Source organism: Ictidomys tridecemlineatus, chromosome 6, assembly GCF_052094955.1.
Source record: "Ictidomys tridecemlineatus isolate mIctTri1 chromosome 6, mIctTri1.hap1, whole genome shotgun sequence".
Classification (NCBI taxonomy): domain Eukaryota; kingdom Metazoa; phylum Chordata; class Mammalia; order Rodentia; family Sciuridae; genus Ictidomys; species Ictidomys tridecemlineatus.
Window position 1 is genome coordinate 60,729,456 of NC_135482.1, and position 19,595 is coordinate 60,749,050.

The following is a 19,595-nucleotide window of genomic DNA, read 5'->3' on the forward strand; positions in this document are numbered from 1 at the left end:
TTTCCTCTCCAAGAATATCTGCTGCCCATTTTCCTATTGGAATCCTGGCTGATTCCTGCAGTGTTCTTCAGAGCCCTCTCCCTCCCAGTCCCTAGCTACACCATTCTCCCCCAGCAAAGGTCTCCTAACTGGACTCCACTTGGCACCTCCCTACCTTGATGTCTGTGTCTGGAGTGACAAACTCCTTCAGGCACTCGATAGGACCCATGAGAAATGGGCAGTGGGAAGAGAACACCTGGAGGAAGAAAAGATGAATGAGTCCACAGGGCAGCAGCCAGCACCTTCTAAAACAAGGGGGGACAAGCGGAAAAGGGGCCTCAACTTAGATAAGAACATCATCAGCTATCCAAGCTATCCCTCCCCCCGTGCCTCTAGGTTTTCTCAGCTCATCTAATCACCGGGACCTCCTAGGACTTCTGCTTCTCTTCAGTGCTCACCAACCCCTTTCACAACTTCTCATGTAAACCCTACCCACAGAACATCTGGGATTCTCTGACTCTCACCTCCTGAAGTCCCTCTTGAGCCATGGCCCTAAAACTGAGAATAACTCCAATAATGGTCATGCGCTTCAACACATTATCTGCGCCTGAGGGGAAAGAGGGATATTAGAGATGAGATCTTAGGAGAGTGATAGTTTTGCTTCTTCAAACCCAGTCTAACCTCAGTTCCCTGAAAACCCTCGTCATCGACAATGCCATTCCCATAGTATAGTTCTTTCTCATTGCAGAGAAATATGTACCCATCAGCTGTGGCAGCAGAGAAGCCATCAAGTCCGGCTTGCTAAAGTTGGATCTGATCTGAACAAGTATATCCATGTTTTCCACCACCAATTTCTGCAGCCCAGGAACAGAGACATTAAGTAGGGAAAAGAAGAGAGAGAGAGACACCAATGTTACATCTTTCCTCCAGCCTCCTTCACCTACCCCTCCTTTCCCATGATGGGACCCTTCTCCAGGGGACCTGTTTCCACAGTACCTTTAGCTCCACAATCTGAGAGGTCACATGCCACATCAGGTTTTCACTCAGGAACTTCATGCCATAGGGGCCCAAAAGTTCAGCCAAGGCTCGCATCTCTGGAATAGAGTTTTAGAGGTCCCAAGTGGGACTCAGGGGACGCGGGGGCATTTGTACAACAGAATAGGGTAATTTGAACTTTAAAATGTCTAGCAAGGAAAGGAAGTGGGAAGCTGAAGAGCAAAGATGGCTTAAAATCCTGCATTCAGGTGACAGGTCTAGTCTGTCCACGGGATAATTTACCCTCTTCCCACTACAACTCACACCAAGATAACTATGACTTCACTTTCTTGTAAGAATCTATACTTTCCCAAGCCCTTCACTTGATGCCTGGGTTTGGCTCTTGCCATACTAGCTTCATGAGTTGTTAAGACTTCAAATAAGCCATTGAGTCTCTCTGAGCCTATTTACTTCTCTGTAAAATGAAGAAATTCATGTCTCCTGTGAATTCCTCACAGGGTTGATGTAAGAATAAGATGCTACATTAGAAAAACCTTACAAAACTATAAAGATACATATGAACAAGGGATTCTTATTGTGTTGGTTAATAACGAACGGCTCTCTGAGGTCTGGGCCACAGGCACTTCATCCTGGCTTTACAGACAAGAGGGGTTAGGTGCTTGTCCAAGGTCTCTTATTCACGTCAGGGGCAGGTCCAGAAATACAATGCAATGCCTCTTTTACTTTCCTTATTTAATGTGTCCAAGTTTTCCAAGCTACCTTTTCTTTTTTCTTTTTTCAACACATATACCCAGAGTCTCCACTCTTCTTTTCCTTTCATTTTTTTCCCCTCTAAATCTGGTCTTTCTCAGTGCCTTCTTCCTCCCCACCCAGATTGCTTTTGCCCTTTGTGAATTAAATAAAACCTGCCTGGGGAAATTCCGTGTTGGAAGCACTAGTGACAAACTCTGCTAGAGAGGAACTCTGGCTGTGATCTTTGGCTATGGGCCATCCCAGCAGGAAAAACTGTAAAAGACCAGAGGTAACAACAACTAGAGAGCTGAAGAAGAAAGGCAAGGTGACTATCATTAATCAGAGTTCAAGGAGAAAAGCGTTAAGCCCTGCACTCAAGTCTTTGAAGGCAGGACCAGTCGATCTCTACCTCCCCCAATGACAGAGGAAGGAAGCAAACCTGATCATAGCAGATGACACAGAATCTTGTCCAAAGTAGATACTAGTCACTTTCAGAATCACCTATTTGTAATAGGGAGAACTGAGCTAAGAATTATATAAGGATTTCCCAACTGGTCAACTTAGATAATGCTAAACATGGCTGACAGAAGGAAAGGGAACCACAATCACCTTCTCTGGAGGTGACAGAGAGGAGACACACTGATCTACTGGTTTGGATCTGACAAACCTCTTTATTCTAGTCTTCTCTACACCCAGCTAGTAACCCCAGGACATCCTTCTCCTTCTATCTATCTATTTTTGCAATAGCATTGCCCCATTGCCATGGTAACCCAGGGAAATTGGGGTGGGGGTGGTAGAAGGGGGAATGAGCATTACCTCCTGCTGCTTGTCAGTTGTCAACAAGACCTAAAGCAGATCTTAGAGGCTGCCTATAGCTTGGGAGTAGAGCTGTTGGGAAGGGGACATCTAAAACCCTCCAGTAGGTAAAGAATAAGGTACAATGACAGTAAGGAGGCAGAACTGGAAAACACAACTGTGTAAAAACACAACTGTAGGGCTGGGGCTGGGGCTCAGTGGTAGAGCACTTGCCTCACATGTATGAGGCACTAGGTTCAATCCTCTGCACCACATAAAAATAAATGAATAATAAAGAAATATATTGTGTCCATCTAAAACTAAAAAAAAAATTAAAACAAAACAAAACAAAATAAAAAAACACCTGTACACTCTGGCTTTCTTAATATCCCCAAAGGAGGAGGCAAAAAGGTAGAGGAGGAGGCAAAAAGGTAGAGGACAAGATCCCTGGAACATCTTCTGCCTGTCCCAGTGACCATGCACAACCCACGATTTACACAGAGGTGAGAGGAAGAAGAAGGAAGGATAGTTCGTGAACGACTGAGTCCATAAAACAACATTACAGGCCTTGTGCCAGGTCTTGGGGCAAATAGCCTGTAATCCCACCTACTCAGAAGGCTGAGGCAGGAGAATTACACGATCAAGGCCAGCCTGAGCACCTCAGCAAGAACCTGTCTCAAAATAAAAAGAGCAGGAATAGACCTCAGTGAAAGAGCACTTGCCTAGCACTTGCAAGGTCCTGGGTTCAATCTCTAGTACCATGAAAAAATATATATATATATCTGTATGGTTTCAAGCCCTCTTTAAAAAGGAACCAGCTGCTGGGCTTGATAGCACATGTTCATAATTCTAGCTACTGGGGAAATTAAGGCAGAAGGATGGCAAGTTCAAGGCCAGCCTGTGCAACTTAATAAGACCCTGTGTCAAAAAAAAAAAAAAAATCGGGGCTGGGGTTGTGGCTCAGCGGTAGAGTACTCGCCTCACATGTGTGCAGTCCTAGGTTCAATTCTCAGCACCACGTAAAAATAAATAAATAAATAAAATGAAGATATTAAAAAAAATCTTTTGGTGGGGGACACATTGGGGATATAGTTCAGTATGGCTCATTAGTAAGACACTCTTGGGCTGGGGATGTGGCTCAAGCGGTAGCGCGCTCGCCTGGCATGCGTGCGGCCCGGGTTCGATCCTCAGCACCACGTACAGAGATGTTGTGTCCGCCGAAAAAAACTAAAATAAATAGTAAGACACTCTTGGGTTAAATTCTCCAGAACCTCAAAAATAATAGTAATATAGAAAAATAGAGACCAGCTTCCCAACTCTTTCCCTTCACAGCCCTTATCTACCCCTGCCCACCCATCCACCCCCACACAAAAGCTTTCTATAAACTGAGAAGCAGCCCTACATTGTTCTAGTTTTTGCTTGAGTTGAAATTCCAGTCCTACCATTTATGAACGCATGACCTTAGGCAAGCTTTTACACTCTTTGTATCTCAGTGTCTTCATCTGGAAAATGGGAATAATGAGTGTATCTACTTCAAACTATTGTGAGAATTATCTGAGTTACTGTGCGTAAACATTTAGAATTCTGCTCACAATAAATGTCACTCATCGTCCCATCATCATTGTTATCATTAAACATCAGCAATCCAAACATGGGCAAGGCTCTAAATTTATCCCCAAGAAAGAAAATGCCATGGCATCAGACCACTGTTAAATCATTTCAAGCATGAGAATGCCCTCCTTATGCTTTACCCATCACTAATGTGCTGCTCCTGCATTCTTTGTAGAAAAATAAACCCCTTCAGTGATTTCAACATCCCTGCCTAGCTCCTAAACTCTTTTTCTTCTCAACTCTCAGCACTCCCAGGCCCCTCTTCAATTCTGAGCTTTGCTTAGAATGTCTTTATTTTTCCCAAAATCCTTAGCAGGGTCTAGCAGAGATAATGAAGAGAATGTAGAAGGATCACTCTGCAGGTAGAAAAAATTAGATGGGTCTGTGGGCCAAGGTGTTGTTGGAAGGGAAAGACCAGGCCCTGGGCTCACCAGAGATGTCTGAGAACTCCTCTGCGCTGAAGTTCTGCTCGCCCTCTCTGGGAAGGCTGATGAAGGCCTGCATGGCTGGGGAGAGGATGATGGTCCCACTGCTTGTCTGTCTAAGCAGACTTTCTAAGTACCTACAAGGTTGGCCAAGAAAGCATAAGTTAGTGTCCAATCCCTTCTCCCAATCACTGCTGCCTACCACTACCACTGGGCTTGGGAAGAGAAATTCTGCTAAAGACCAGGGTAGGGAGAAGAGACTCAAAGAAAACAGTACAACAATCCACACCCCAAGCTCTGGCCTCTGATCTGCAGAGTATTTCTCTATGCTGAAAAATGCAATGGCATGTACGTCTAATCCCTCAGCCCTACTCTTTTTCAGCAATTGCATTCTTTCAACCTTGCCTTCTGTCAGATAAGACAGGCTCAACCTGGTATAAAAAAGAAATTCTTCTGGGGCCTGAGGTATAGCTCAGTAGTTGAGCACCTGCTTAGCATGTGCAAGACTCAGGGTTCAATTCCTACCAAAAAAAAAAAATCCTACTAATTGGGGCCCTCTGAGATATACTTAGTGTTAACTGATCCAACAATAGGGTTGGACTGAGGACCTAGGAACCTGGAGGTTAGCCTCAAGTCAAACTTCCCGGGCAGAGAGAAGCCCCATGAACACTGGTCATCCACTCTTCAAATATTTCCTCCTGACCTTTGAGTTTTGAGGAGCCAGAATACAGCCAGTACAGGAGGAAGGGTTTGTCCAACTCCTGTCACTACTTACTCAGGCACCAGCTCTGAGTCTATTTTACAGATGTCACAAGTTAACCACCAGTGGGCCAACCCCACTGTCAAATATATTTTTCCCTTTCAATTTTAATTTGTTATCAAGTTTTTAATCAGATATTTTACATTAAAAATAAGAGTTTACTGGGTATGATTCAGGTGTTGCTAAATGGTAGATGTCCCCTTTAGAGAAGCATCTCCTCTCCACCCTCTCAAAGTCCTCAGCTAGCTCATGACATCCCTTATCTGGCCTGCCTAATCCCTGTTGACCTTTGTATTTGCAAACTTTGCTCCCCTTACTCAGGGGGTTCTTTGCAGATGGCTTTGCTAAATTGATATTAGATTAAGAGCACCACCCAGTGGCTTGAGGAAGGGAATCCAGCTCCTCAAAAATCTCAGAGGAAATGGTGTTGATTACACCTTCTCCAATCTGGGGAAGGAGGCCACCTTTCCTATTAAGAATAATCTCCTAGACTTGATATGGCCATGGGTGGGGATGAGGAGACAAAGTTCCAGGGAGAAGTCAGTAGAATATTCTCAGAGGGAAAAGCTAGAGCAAAAAGAAATCAGGATATCAGAAAGAGGAAGTTAGAAATTAAAACAGTAAGAATCTAGAAAAGGAAGGTTAAGAAGTGGAGATAAATAGGAAAGGGGTCAAATGGCTGCAGGGTGGGCTGATGGGTGTTATCTTGAAGTTCAGAAGGAAACCTCATGGGAAACAGAAGTGGGTCAGCATTTGACCCAGCTTACTGCCCTGATCCTCAGGCAGAAACAAGCCTCCATTTGGGGGTCCATGACCCTGGAAGCTAAAATGCTTGGGCCCTGCAAAGAAAAAAGTGCTAATAAGAAGGAAAGGCACTGGGGAAGGGTAAGCAACACTGACCAATTCGTATAGAGAGTGGTGATGGTCTGTTCCCCACACGAGTCCAGTGGCTGTGTCTGCTGCAGGAGAGCATTGCGGATGACTCTGGAAGCATCTGCACCCAAAAACTGGGCCAGTGACTGTATGAAGCCAATATATGCTTTGACTCCGGCCAATAGCTCAGAAGGCCTTAGAATCTCCTGGGTCGCAGCGTTGTAGCCAGCCAGCCACACAATGGCTCTAAGTGATTAAAAAAAATAATAACAATCATAATGATAAATAACATAACACTTATTGAGTGTTTTCTACGCTCCAGATGCTGGGCTCTGATTTTACTACACATGATATCTCATTTAAACCTCATAGCAACCTAATAAGGTAGGGACAATTATCCCCACTTTACAAATAACAAAACAGAGGCATAGAATAAATCACTTGTTGAAGACCACACAACTGGCAAGTGGCAGAGGCAAGAGCAGAATCCAGTAAGATTTGGTGCCTAACCATTATGCTCTTCTGCCTCCTCTGAAGAAATCGGGGAAGCTGGTAAAAGATCTGAGCTTCCAAATTCCATTGTTCTCAGCGCCAGTATTTGTCTTAACTTGGAAAGAGTGGTTCCAACCAATGACAGGAATGGAAACACATGCTTAGAAATCCCTGGAAGTGCAATGCAGTCCCCAGTGGCCATGGATGGCAGCAACTCAGCGGGCATGTGGCCAGTCATAGCTGTCCACACTCCGCTACTGTGGGTACTCAACAGCAAACCCCTCCCCCTTGGGCCCCCAGCTCCTTCCAAAATACCTTCCCCAGTTACCTGAGATGTCTCCATTAAAGTCAATCCTTTTAACTTGTAAAAAGGTAAACTGTAGGAGAAGGAGGAACACCTCTCTCCAGGCCTTTGTCAGTTATTTGCATCCCATTATAAATGAGTTCCTCAGATTTTCTTTAAAGCCACAAAATTATTGGAAATTTTTTTTATTTAGGGTTTTTGTTTTGTTTTGTTTTTGTCTAATGTTTATGGCCAAATCAGGGTGGGGAACAGGAGAGTCTGCTCCCCAGATGAAAAGGAAAAGACCCTTGAGCCACAGAAGGGATGGACCGAGGGCAAGCCTGGTTAGAGTTCTCACTGAGGCCAAGCCTCCAGGCCAGCCTAGGGACTGTGGGAACAGGATGCCCAATGAAGCAAGTACCAGAGATATTATGGGGAAACTAGACTCTCACGCCCCTGCTGATCCAGGACCTAGCAACCACCAGCAGCTTCTGAAGGGTGATTATCACACTGCCATCTTCTTGACATTGTGTATACAACTGAGACACTTTCTCCCGTATAGCTAATGTGTATGTAATGAATGCAAACTAATTTTACTTCACCCAAGCAAAAACCTAATTGAAGAGGCTGGAGATGTAGCTCAATAGTGGAGCATTTGCCAAGCACGCACAAAACCCTGGATTCAATCTCTAGTACTGCAAAAAAAAAAAAGAACTTAATTGAAAAATAAATCTGGAAAAAAAAAAAAAAGAAAAAGAAATCTGCCTGTCCCACAATCAAAATACAGATTCAGCTGGCCATGATGGCACTCAGGAGGCTGAGGCAGGGGGAATCCCAAGTTCAAGGCCAGCCTCAGGAATATAGTGAGGCTCTAAGCAACTTAGCAAGACCTCATCTCAGAAAAGAAAAAGAGCTAAAGATAGAGCTCAGTTTTGGCACACCCCTGGGTTCAGTTCCTGGCACTGCAAAATAAAAAAACAAACAAATGAATAAAACAAACTCATAGGCCCAGCACAGTGGTATACACGCATAATCCCCACTACCTTGGAACCTGAGGCAGGAGGGTGGCAAATTTGAGGCCCACCTGGGCAACTTAGTGAAATAAAATAAATTAGAATGTGTAGCATGCTCAAAATAAAATAAAAATGCTTAAAGAAACCCTGTTTCGGGCTGGGGATGTGGCTCAAGCAGTAGCGCGCTCGCCTGGCATGCGTGTGGCCCGGGTTCGATCCTCAGCACCACATACCAACAAAGATGTTGTGTCCACCCGAGAACTAAAAAAATAAAATAAAAATATTAAAAAAAAAATTCTCTCTCTCTCTCTCTCTCTCTCTCTCTCTCTCTCTCTCTCTCTCTCTCTCTCTCTCTCTCCCCTCTCTCACTCTCTTAAAAAAAAAAAAAGAAAAAAAGAAACCCTGTTTCAAAACAAAGGAACAGGCTGGGTTGTAGTATAGTGGTAGAGCACTTGCCTCTCACGCGTGAGACCCTGGGTTCCATCCTCTGCACCACATAAAAATAAACAAATAAAAATAAAAATATTGTGTGCATCTACAACTAAAAAAATTTAAAAAAAAAAACAAAGGGACAAAAAAGGGGGGAGGACATAAAAGAGTTCAGGGAAGGTAGCTCAGTGGTAGAGAGCCCCTGGGTTCAATCTTTAGTACCCAAACTAAAACAAAACAGGGACTCATAACTGGTCTCCCTGCTTCTGTCCTAACTCTTACTAATAGTGCCAGAGAGAAATATGGAGGCAAATCTTACAACAACTCTGCTCAGAACCAGACAAGGTTCCCCATCTCAGATAAAAGCCAGAATCCTTGAAACAACACATAAGCACCTATAGTCTTCCACTCCTCCACCCTCTCTAACCTCAAGTCCCACCAGTCTCAACAGGGCTCAGCTAGTTCTGCTGCGGCCACAATGGCTCTTCCACATCGGCTCCTCCACATCCATCCAATAGACCAGACATGTTCCCACCTCAGAAAAGCACTGGCTTTTCCTCCACCTGGAATGCTGGTTTCCCTAGCTTCCTTAGCTCCTTTGGGAAATGTCACTTTCTCAAGGAGCTTTCCCTGGTCACCCTCTATATAAAACTACAATACTCCCACCCCCCCACACCCACGTCCACTGCCCCCATCTCCCTCTCCTGCACTCTCTTTCTACTTGGATGATTACTATCTACCATTCATTCTACCTTTTTATTTTGTTTGTCCATCTCCTGCACTAGAAGTCAGCTTTATAGGGCAGAGATTTTTATCTGTTTTGTATACTGCTGTGTTGATAGCTTCTAGAACACTCCTGACACATACTAGGTATTTAATAAATACCTGTTGAATGAGTGTGCTACATATTCCAAAACAAAACACAGAAGGCTAAAGGATTATTCATGATCATTCTATCCAATACCCCTAATTGCTGACTGCAGCATCCAATTCCAATATAAGGGGTGTTCCTCCTACTTTAGGGAACAATGCAATGAGGGGCAAAGAGGAGGAGAGGGTATTTATTTTATTAAGGGCTATAACATGTCAGAAACTTTGCACTCATAATTATCTTTAATTGTCTAGCAATTCTAAACCACAAGTAATTTGTAATTACAAAGTAAATATCATTATCCTTACTTTACAGGGAAGGAAAATGGCTTAAATAAGCTAATCTGCTCCAGTGTCATTGCTAATGGCCTGGATGTTGGTACAGCTCTGATGACTAACAGTTCTGCTCATTCTACTAAACCAGGAGTGAGGGATTCTGGCTGTTCATCAAAACCACCTATAGAAGTTTGGGGTTGTTTTTGTTTGCTTTTCAGAGGAATTTGGAATCTATGCCAGAGTGACCGCGGCAGAATCTCCAGGATAGATATAAAGAAGCCCGACATTGAGGACTACCTTGCTTTGTTACCCAGACAAGGAAAGAATAATAGCAACGTACACAAGGAAAGAGTGATACCTGTTGAGCCTGGCTTCTAGGTGGCTGCTAAGATACTCAGAAGGGAAAACAGTGTGTTCGAACACAGAGAAGCTGTATACATGGTTCATTGTCAGTGCCAATTCTGTCAAGTTTAGGTGTAGCTTGTCCATGCTGGAAAATAAAATGAGCCTTGATTACAGATCTGGCCCTGCCTACTGGTGGGTGAGAAGGACTGTGCCAGGCACATGGCCTTGGACTCCTTTCATCTTGTAGGGATCCTCAGCTTAGAATTGATTCTAAGTATACATACAGTATACATAATGCTGCCTTCAAAAGCAAAGTGGAAAATTCACATGAAAGTGCTTTTCCAGGGGCTGAGGTTGTGGCTCAGCGGTGGAGTGCTCACCAAGCATAAAAATGAATGAATAAATAAAATAAAGGTATTGTGTCCAACTACAACTACAAATAAATAAATAAACATTAAAGTGCTTTTCCATATCCATCACTTCCCACCACTTCCACTTTTTTTCCCTTTCTTCTATCACCTCCCCTCTTCCCTTCTTTTATTTATTTATTTATTAGTTCTAATCAGTTATACATGAAAGCTCTTCAATTCACTGTATACCAATGGAGCAGAATTTTTCACTTTTCTGATTGTACATGAAGTAGAGTCACACCATTCGTGCAATCATACATGTACCTAGGGTAATGATGTCTATCTCATTCCACCATCTTTCCTACCCCTTTGCCCCCTCCCCTTTACCCCATCCAAAGTTCCTCATTCATCCCATGCCCACCACCATTATGAATTAGCATCCACTTATCAGAGAAAACATTCAGCCCTCTTCCCTTCTTTAATGCAGCACCGACGTAGCCCTCTGAGGCCAGGTTCATACTTGGTAACAATGCTCCGGTTCTTCCGATGACTCTCAGCTCCTGGCTTGTCCCTCTCGGGTTCTCCTTTCTTGGGAGCCTGCTTCTGCTTCATGGTCTTCTTGTTCTTAGCCTTGCTGATGGTGGTGGCACAGTGCTTCGGCAGAAGCTTTAGAGACAAACACAGTTGAAGGGAGAAATGAGATTCATTTCTGAAAGTGTTGTTATAAGAAGGTCTCTCCATTATCATCTGTTCTTTCTTCTGCTTTTCTTTCTCTAATCTAATCTGGACCTATTTGGAACGTGCTCACTTCTTTCAGTTTTCATAAATATCTTCCTATGTACAACCTTAAAGTTCCAAGACAGCAGTGTCTTTCAGGGGTCACCATGTTCCCCACCTACAGCCTGAGAGAGACTTTCCTAATGGAAAACTCAAGCAAAAAGTTCCACTAAACCACCTTCTAGGGTCTTCCACCCTGGGAAAGTTATTTTTTGCTAGATGGAACTTGCTACATTCCTGCATATTCTGCTCCATGAAGACAGTTCCCCACAGTACCAAAGCCTTCCAAAACCTCAGAGTGAAGAGTTGGCCAACATTCCCCTCCCACCTCTTTTTTAGAAATATATTTCTTGCTAGTTAAACATTAATCCTGCATCACTTCTCTTCTTCAGTTAGCCATATAGAAAATATATGATACAACTGGATATTCAGGTATTGCTTTCAAAGAATCAACTTGGAATTCTCTATTGATTCCAAAGCTACTGAGCATGTGCAAAGCATGTGTGAAAACTCCTCAGTTGGAATTCCTCTGAGAGCCACACATAGAAAAGTGCCACACAAGAAAAACAATTTTGTACTTTTGGTCACATTTTCTTTTTTAAATCCAAAAATCTTACCTGATCCAAGAAGAAAAATTAAAAAACAAGTCAACCTTAATGGACTTGAGAATGCATCAACCCTGGGATTATCCAAAAGTGTGTGTAGGGGTCAGGCATGATAGACCCATAATCCCAGTAATTTAAGACGCTGAGGCAGGAGAATCACAAGTTCAAGGCCAGCCTCAGCAGTTTACTGACACTCTAAGCAACTTAGTGAAACCCTGTCTCTAAATAAAAAATAAATAAAAAGGGCTGGATATGTGATTCAGTGGTAAAGTGCCCCTGGGTTCAATTCCTGGTATCAAAAAATAGATAGATAATAAAAATGTCTGTGGTAGATTCTATAAATAGTCCTTAAAATGTAGCACTATCAGTAATGGCAACATCACTAATTATTTACTCAAAATGTTAATTCTGAAGGGCCAAAGATAACAAAAGATCTTGTGTGAAAACAATTATTCACATTAAGGTTTAGCATTCCTGGTACAGCACTGAGTAAATCTCTTTACCTGTATCTCTTGCATATATGGTAGACATTCCTGGGAATGAATATGCTGATAAGCATGCTCACTTGCACATCTTCCTTGCATTAATTACTGAAATTTCCTTCAAACATATGTTTTTACTCCCTTTCCCATAAACGAGAACATTCTGCAAGTACAGGGATCATGCGCCTTCCTTCTGCATCCCTACCCCAAACATCTAGCAAAGGGCTTAATGTCCAGCAACTACCAATTAATACAAGAGCTAACATTTATTGAGTGTTGTATATTAAATATTTAATGTACTCTATTTCATTTAATCCTTCTAACAACTCTAGGAAGAAAGTATTTTAATCTTCATTTTACATATGAGAAAACGAAAAGGTTAAGTAATCTGTATAACTGTTCTTAAAAAAATACACGCTTCACAGAAATGCACACGGGCTCCCTTTCTACCCAAGCTGCTACAAAGCCTGATTCAAACCCAGGAAGGGTGGGTCATCTGGGAAATCTAAAACACTCCAGGGCAACAGCAAAAACTAGTTCCTCATTTTCAAATTTTCTGAAATTTAGGTTGAGCTAATTGTGACCAGGTGCTATGAGTCAGTCAAGGGAGGAGAAGGGAGGAAAAAAGAAGACAAAGACAAGAAAGCATCCATGAGAATAAACACAGAAGAGGTGCCTGGAAATGTCCAGAGAGTCACTGGGAAAGCGAGGATGCAGAGGAGACAAAACAAGGGATCGGGCCACGGTCCCAAGCATGTGTACACAGAGGAGAGGAAGGGAGTAAATGAGAAAGTTAACTCATCTTCCAGATCTCTTCAAATGGAACACAGATTCTGTTGGAGTGCAGCTGTTCAAATAAGAGTATTTTTAGACACCTCTATCTAGTCCTATGGGAGAAAGGACTGACAGGACTACTCTAAGAAAGGATTCCTGCGCCAACTCACATACACAAAAGCCTCAGCCCCACTTGAGGAAGAGCTGAAGAATTTAGCATCTGAGAGGAACACAAAGGAGAGGAGAAGGCACCGAGGGCTGGAGAGGAGACAGAAACAGACTTTGCCCACCTGTTGGCTGAGATTGTGCTGTTCAGCACAGATTTCCAGGACACAGTTGCTGGTCTGCTTGGCCAACTCCTCCAAGAAGGAATTGCAGTGGTGAAGACTATGGTTCTTCAGGTGGGGGTACTAGGGGAAAGGACCGAAGGGGAACTTGTTATCTCCAGGACAGCCACTTCTTTCTCATAATACTGCCTCCATCCCCAATCCTAAGCCGCCCATTGCCAGGAAGAAGAAACTGAGGTCCAGAAAGAGAAGACACTGTCAAAATCAGACTGAGATACTTAGGGATTCATGTCACATACCTCTGCTTGTACCCTTCCTGGGCCCAAAATCAATCCTTGGAATTGTGTTTGGGGGAATAAGGATGAGATATGACTAGAGAGGTGGCAGGGCTCAGAGTTCAGGACACCCACCTCTTCAGGGCACATCTCATGAGTACAGTGGACAAAATGAGCACAAATTAGGGGGAAAGCAATGGCATATCGCAGCATGTTGGGTTCCTCCAGGGTCATGGCAAACATCTTCTCAAAAGCACGGAGATGAAAGCTGCAGAGAAAGGGGAAGGAGACTTAAAGGTTATGAGCTGAGCCCTCTGAGCAGAGAATATTCATTCTTTCAACAAATATTTATTGATATTCACGACTTCCTCCTAATTTCCCTTGAGATACAAGGAAATCCAAGAACCTTAACCCTTCCAGACCTTTACAAAAGCCCCAAGGCTGTTCAGTGAGAATCTTCTTCCTTTTCTTTGCATAAAATTTGCTATTTTTCCCTCAGAACCTTTGCATTATTTGGGGCATTCCTCCTAATTTAGAAGTCCTAAATAAACATTTTTCCCCAAATTTGACACTCCAGCTTTAGAAAAACTTCACAGATTAATTCTAAGAGATGAATTTTTCCTAAGCCCTTTATCTTCACAACTTCATGGTCTCTTTTCCTATTTTCTTACATTTGCAAGTATTATGTTGATGTCCTTTGGGCATATGAGTATTATATCTCCCAATTTATATTGATTACAGAGAGCACAGACAACATATTATTTTGTTTGTTTGATCCTTCAAAGAATGCAGGTATGTACCTGATAAATGTCAGGTGCTACCTGTAGAAAACAAGCTAAATGTTTATTCTCCAAAGGTCCTATTCTTCACCCTCTCAATTATCTTCAGTTCTCACCATAAACTTCCAGATTTTTTCATATTTCTTTAAAACCCAATGTGCCGAGACCTTAAAAAAAAAAAAAACAACTATAGGGCTTAGGGTTGGGCTGTGGCTCCATGATAGAGCACTTTCTAGCATATGTGAGGCCCTGGGCTGGATCCCCAGTTGGGTGAGGGTTACTGAGGAAATTTCCAAAGATAACAATGAAGATGCAAAAAGATTAGAAGAAGACATCTTGCTGAATTATCCTAAAGAAGGGGAAGTAGTGTTAAGTCTAAAGAACTTTCCTCACAAGGATGAATATAGAACATAAGGGAATCAACTTCAATTCTACCTGTTAGGATTACTGGCTTTTACAAGGGGGCATGAGTGAGCTGTGAAGTTGAACATCTACCTTTAAGATTGCAAGGAAAACAGGACTTTTCCATCTGTCTAGGGAAATTATGGTTCTCCACAGAGCCCAGGCAAGGCATACCAGAAAGTAGACAGGTCAGAAGTTTCCACCAGCACCTTCTCTACAGAGTCAAGCATTCGGGAGTGAAAGACGATGAGGTTCATCACCTTGGCCAAGTCAGGATTCTCATGCAGGTGCAAGGGCGCCTTAGCCACACTAGTGTATGCCTGCAGTTGGAGTTGGAAAAAGAGAGGAAGAAGCAAGGTGAATAAGAAAGGTCCCCAGCCTTGGGACTATAATTTGTCCTGGCTGTGTCCCATCCAGTCATATGTTTTCAAGTTTCAGTTACTCCATAAAGTAAAACTTAGGAAATAAAAGAGAATAGATTGTGGGAGTGGAAAAATCTGAGGGGTGTCCATTACCTGTAGGCGGAACCAGTCCAGTCTTAATCCAGAGAATTCAAAGTTCTCTCCATTATCAACTGCAGAAAACCAGAAGCAAGTGTGAAAGGGAACAATAAAACAGCACCCTAATATCTGACTGCACAGAATCTAAGTTCTTTTCAAAGTCTTCTGGCCCTATTCTCTGGCTAAAGATCAATATTTCTAGAAAAAAAGATAATGACTCTCATATACACCCCACCTCCCCCATCTCCCTCCACCTCTAGTTACCTTGTTTGAGATTCAGAGAGGAGAGGGTACTGACAAAAGAGGACATGATGATGGACTCCTCCTCTGGACACACAGATAGGTTCTAAAAGAGGGTTGGAGCTGCTGTCAGTGAACATAGTTTCTATCAAGACAGGAACTAGTCTTTGGTACAGCCAGAGGAATGAGAAGTTGTGCTCCATTTGTGTACAATGTGTCAAAATGTATTCTATTGTCATGTATAACTGATTAGAACAAATTTTAAAATTAAAATAAAATTTTAAAAAAAGAAACTAGTCTATGGGCTCGTAAGCCTATAAAACAGAAAGAATTGCCAAGTGCCCAAAACAGAGCAAGCTAGCAAGAGATGGAGAGAACTTCCTAGAAAGCCTGCCATGTTAACATCAGTTTTTCTTTATTTTTCTTTCCTATTTATATGTAGTTTCACTTGGGGTGGGGGGAGAAGGACTGATGGGATTAGTAGTCTTGTCTTTCTTTTTTTCTTTTAACAAATGTAGAGAGGGAGATTAGGGGTTTAGACACCTAATCTTCAGAGCATGAGATTCAACCAGCATGACTCCAAAAGGAAAATGACCAGGAACCACCTTGAAACCTCCAAATTATAATCAAGTAAACACACCTGAATGATGTCACTGAGCACAAGAGCATCGAATCTGGCCAAGTACTGAAGGTGGTATTGCCGTATCACTTTGAGGTGCCTTCGGACCAGAGCCCTGATCTCCTCCAACAAGAAAAGCAGCTCTGCGATACTCCTGAGGAGTTGAGAACAAGAACAGAGAGACAGATGAGACTAGAAATATGAATGGAGACAATGCTAACAGGGAAAACTTTCTAGAAAGTAAAACTTTCTGAGGTCATTTGACACCTCCCTCTCCCCTTTCCCAGCCCATCTTAGGACAAGGTTCTTAACCATGTCAAGTACTAACGAATCAGTATAGTCCTCAGGGGTCTTTGTCTTGGTGACATTTTCTGTATGGCGAACCAACCAGGTGACCTCATCACGAATGAAGGACAGGGCCATGAAAGCAAAAAGGGCCTAAGGAGAAGGCAAGGATTGTTAGAATTTTGAACTTTACAAACAGATTTTAAAGCACAGAGAAAAACTACCATGATAATCTGCATGTGGATACAACTGTATAGCCCTACCAACAGTGTCCAACAATAAACACACAGACCCACACAAAACCTGAATTATGTGACACAAAATTAGATATGTGTGCATGTGATACTGGCTCAGTCAGTATAACAAATTAGAAAAAATAAATAATTTTTTAAAAACTATAAAAAAGGACTGGGGATGTGCATTAGTGGTTAAGTGCGCCTGAGTTCAATCCCCAGTACAAAACACACACACACACACACACACACACACACACACACACACACACACAAAAGCAAGCTCTGTCATCATTTAGCCACACTCATAGAAGAACAAGCACACAAATAGCTATAATACATGACATTCTAAGATAATGCCCAAAAAATACCTTAAAAAAGGTTGGGAGGTTCTCTAGGAAAATTCAAGGAATCAGCACATACTCATACAAATAGATCATAGAAGATTCAGAAATGCAAAAGGCTCATGAATGCCAAGTCACTCCCCCAGAGAACCTCTTATCATTGTCCATCATTCTGCTCCCAACATTTCCCTCTTGCCTTAGGACCCAGTAATCCTGGCTCATCAGTTAACACAGTCACCAGCTCCTTCACTGCCATCCGCAGAAATTGCCGCCGTTGACAATGAAACTGGCCACTGAGGAAGGAAAGCAGAAACTAGAGAATACCGCCTCTCCCACCTGTAACAACCCTTCACAGGCAGTGCAGGAAAGAAGAGGGTTTAGGAAGGGGTGTCGGGCAGAAAGAAAGAAGGCTAGATGCTGAGGTCAGCCTTGGGAATAAAATACAGGAATCTGGGAGGCAGCAGCATGATCCTGGGTTGAGGCAATAAGTCTGTCCAGAAACTCAAGATGTCTTAGGTGATGCTATGGTTTGGATGGGAGGTGTCCCCCAAAAGCTCACATGTGAGACAATGCAAGAAGGTTCAGAGGAGAAATTATTGGGTTGTGAGAATCTTAACCCAATCCCCAGTGAAGTGGTAACTGAAGGCTGGTAAGATGCAGCTGGAGGAGGTGGGCACTAAGGGCCGTGGCTTTGGGGTATATATTCTATATCTTGGGAGTGGAGTCTCTCTGTCTCCTTGCTGATCATCATGTGAGCTGCTTCCCTCTGCCACACTCTTCTGCCATGATGCTCAGCCTCACCTTGAGCCCTGAGAAATGCAGCCTGCTATCTATGAAAAGAGAGCTCTTTTTAAAACTGTGAGCCCCCAAATAAGCTTTTCCTCCTCAACAATTATGCTAGTCAGGTCTTTCAGTCACAGCAGTGAAAAAGCTGACCGAAACAGGTGAGAACAGAAGTCAGGAGAGAGCTCTATTCCAGCCCCTCTCAGAGAGCCCATCCCCCACTTTTACCTGTTTGCAATCGCATGCTCCTTGCTCTCCTTGATGTCTGTCACGCGCTTGCCATACCTAAGGATTGATAGAGGGATAGCAGGGTTGAGCATAAAACCACTGGGGGTGGGGGCGGATCTTGCCCACCTTCCATGTCATCAGATTCCAACCTATAGGCTTAGGATAGGACAGGCAGCCCTCACTAGCAGTACCTTTCTGAGCCCTGCTTCTTCCCCTGACCTTTCAGGAAAAGACTCACAGAGCTTAGAGGCCACCCTCTTCTACCTCTATTTTGCAGATAAAGAAAATAACTAGGGAAAGAAAATGACTTGCCCAAGCTCCCTGTAGGGCCTTAACGGCAAAGCTGGGGCTAGACTTCTCACCCTGTGCTCCTGCCTTGACACCTTGGAGTCAAGACACTCTTCCAAGTTTGAGCAGGATAAAAGAACCAGTGCAAAACACCACACAGGCCCTGATCTCAAGCAAAAGTAGTTGCTCCAGCTGTACCAGGGGTCCCCTCCCCACCCACTTCCTCTTGGAATGTAACCTTATGGGTTATCTCTGTTACTGTGATCTGTTCCGCTCCTTGGACTTGTTCTCTTCTCCCAGCAAATAAGTTCAAAGCGTCCCTTATTCTAAAAAGACCTTATGTGACCCTGACAAGCCACTGAATTTCACCCATTCTCCCACACCACCAAACTCCTTCAAAGAGACATCTTTTTACTTCCTTACCTCTCACTGACCCTTGGATCCCACAAGACCTTCCACGCTTAACAAACCGCTCTCTCTGAGGTCAATGTGAACCTCTGAATCACCAAATTAAATAACCTTTTCATTGCCTGTGGTTTCTCTGGAGCATTTGGCCATGTTCCTTTTTTTTTTTTTTTTTTCTACTAGCGACCTGTGCTCAGAATCCCAGCATAATCACAGACTCTTTGCTCTTTGTGTTCCCTATATCTGTCTTTCCTCATTGAGTATTCCTGTCTTCACCACATGGAACTTCATAACCTCTCATGTCCCTTCTCCAAACCACTCGTCTATTGAACTTAGCACAAAGTCAAAGAAATTTGGAGTTTTAAAGTATCTTAATTAAATCAGGATTCAACTCCAAAGCATTCCCGGTGAATAATTATTTCAAGTTTTATATATTACAAAGGAAAGAGACAGGCAGAATTAAGAGTCAAAAAATCTAGAATTGTTTCCTAATTCCACCTCTTATTAACTGAGGGACATTGAGACTGAGCTTCTCATTTTCCCATTTACAAAAAGGTATATTAATACTTAACACTTGAGTTATCATGAAAATCAAATGAGCTCACTTATGCCAAAGAACTCCCTAAACAATAAATCATATATATTGGTTGTTCTCAGTGATGGGGAGAATTATACCTTCCATTCCTTAGAAGTGGTCATCATCAAAGTTTTTTCATCAAGGACTTTATACCCCAATCCACCTTCTACAAGTTCTAATTATTAATCTTAAATTTACTCTCTTAACTCTGGTAATGATTTTTCTCTTTTTATATTGTTTTATTTTTTGGCAATGATTTTTTTATTAGTGCTTTTTTATCCACTCCCTCAGTCCCACCAACCACCATACTGTGAATTGAACCCAGGGGCACTCTACCACTGAGCTATATCCCCAGTCCTTTTTATTTTTTATTTTGAGACAGGGTCCCTTGCTAAATTGCCAAGACCAGCCCTGAACTTATGATCCTCCTTCCTCAGCTTCCCAAGTATCTGGGCTGTATGACAGGCATGTGTAGCACACTCA

The 19,595-nt window shown here is 42.8% G+C and overlaps 1 protein-coding gene across 1 annotated transcript in view; it reads right to left on the bottom strand.

Annotated features, from left to right (window-relative positions):
• Nckap1l (NCK associated protein 1 like) overlaps positions 1 to 19,595 on the bottom strand; it is a 50,156-nt gene that overhangs the window by 11,599 nt on the left and 18,962 nt on the right. Inside the window, exons 10-26 of the mRNA XM_005325086.5 lie at positions 17,843 to 17,899; positions 17,028 to 17,124; positions 16,298 to 16,407; positions 15,991 to 16,123; positions 15,375 to 15,456; positions 15,126 to 15,184; positions 14,785 to 14,930; positions 13,565 to 13,697; positions 13,158 to 13,277; positions 10,750 to 10,895; positions 9,893 to 10,024; positions 6,199 to 6,417; positions 4,545 to 4,675; positions 976 to 1,073; positions 740 to 833; positions 504 to 586; positions 155 to 235 (exon numbers count right to left, since the gene is read on the bottom strand). Coding sequence (XP_005325143.1) covers positions 155 to 235; positions 504 to 586; positions 740 to 833; positions 976 to 1,073; positions 4,545 to 4,675; positions 6,199 to 6,417; positions 9,893 to 10,024; positions 10,750 to 10,895; positions 13,158 to 13,277; positions 13,565 to 13,697; positions 14,785 to 14,930; positions 15,126 to 15,184; positions 15,375 to 15,456; positions 15,991 to 16,123; positions 16,298 to 16,407; positions 17,028 to 17,124; positions 17,843 to 17,899 — 1,921 coding nt within the window. The remainder of the gene's footprint in view (positions 1 to 154; positions 236 to 503; positions 587 to 739; positions 834 to 975; positions 1,074 to 4,544; positions 4,676 to 6,198; positions 6,418 to 9,892; positions 10,025 to 10,749; positions 10,896 to 13,157; positions 13,278 to 13,564; positions 13,698 to 14,784; positions 14,931 to 15,125; positions 15,185 to 15,374; positions 15,457 to 15,990; positions 16,124 to 16,297; positions 16,408 to 17,027; positions 17,125 to 17,842; positions 17,900 to 19,595) is intronic.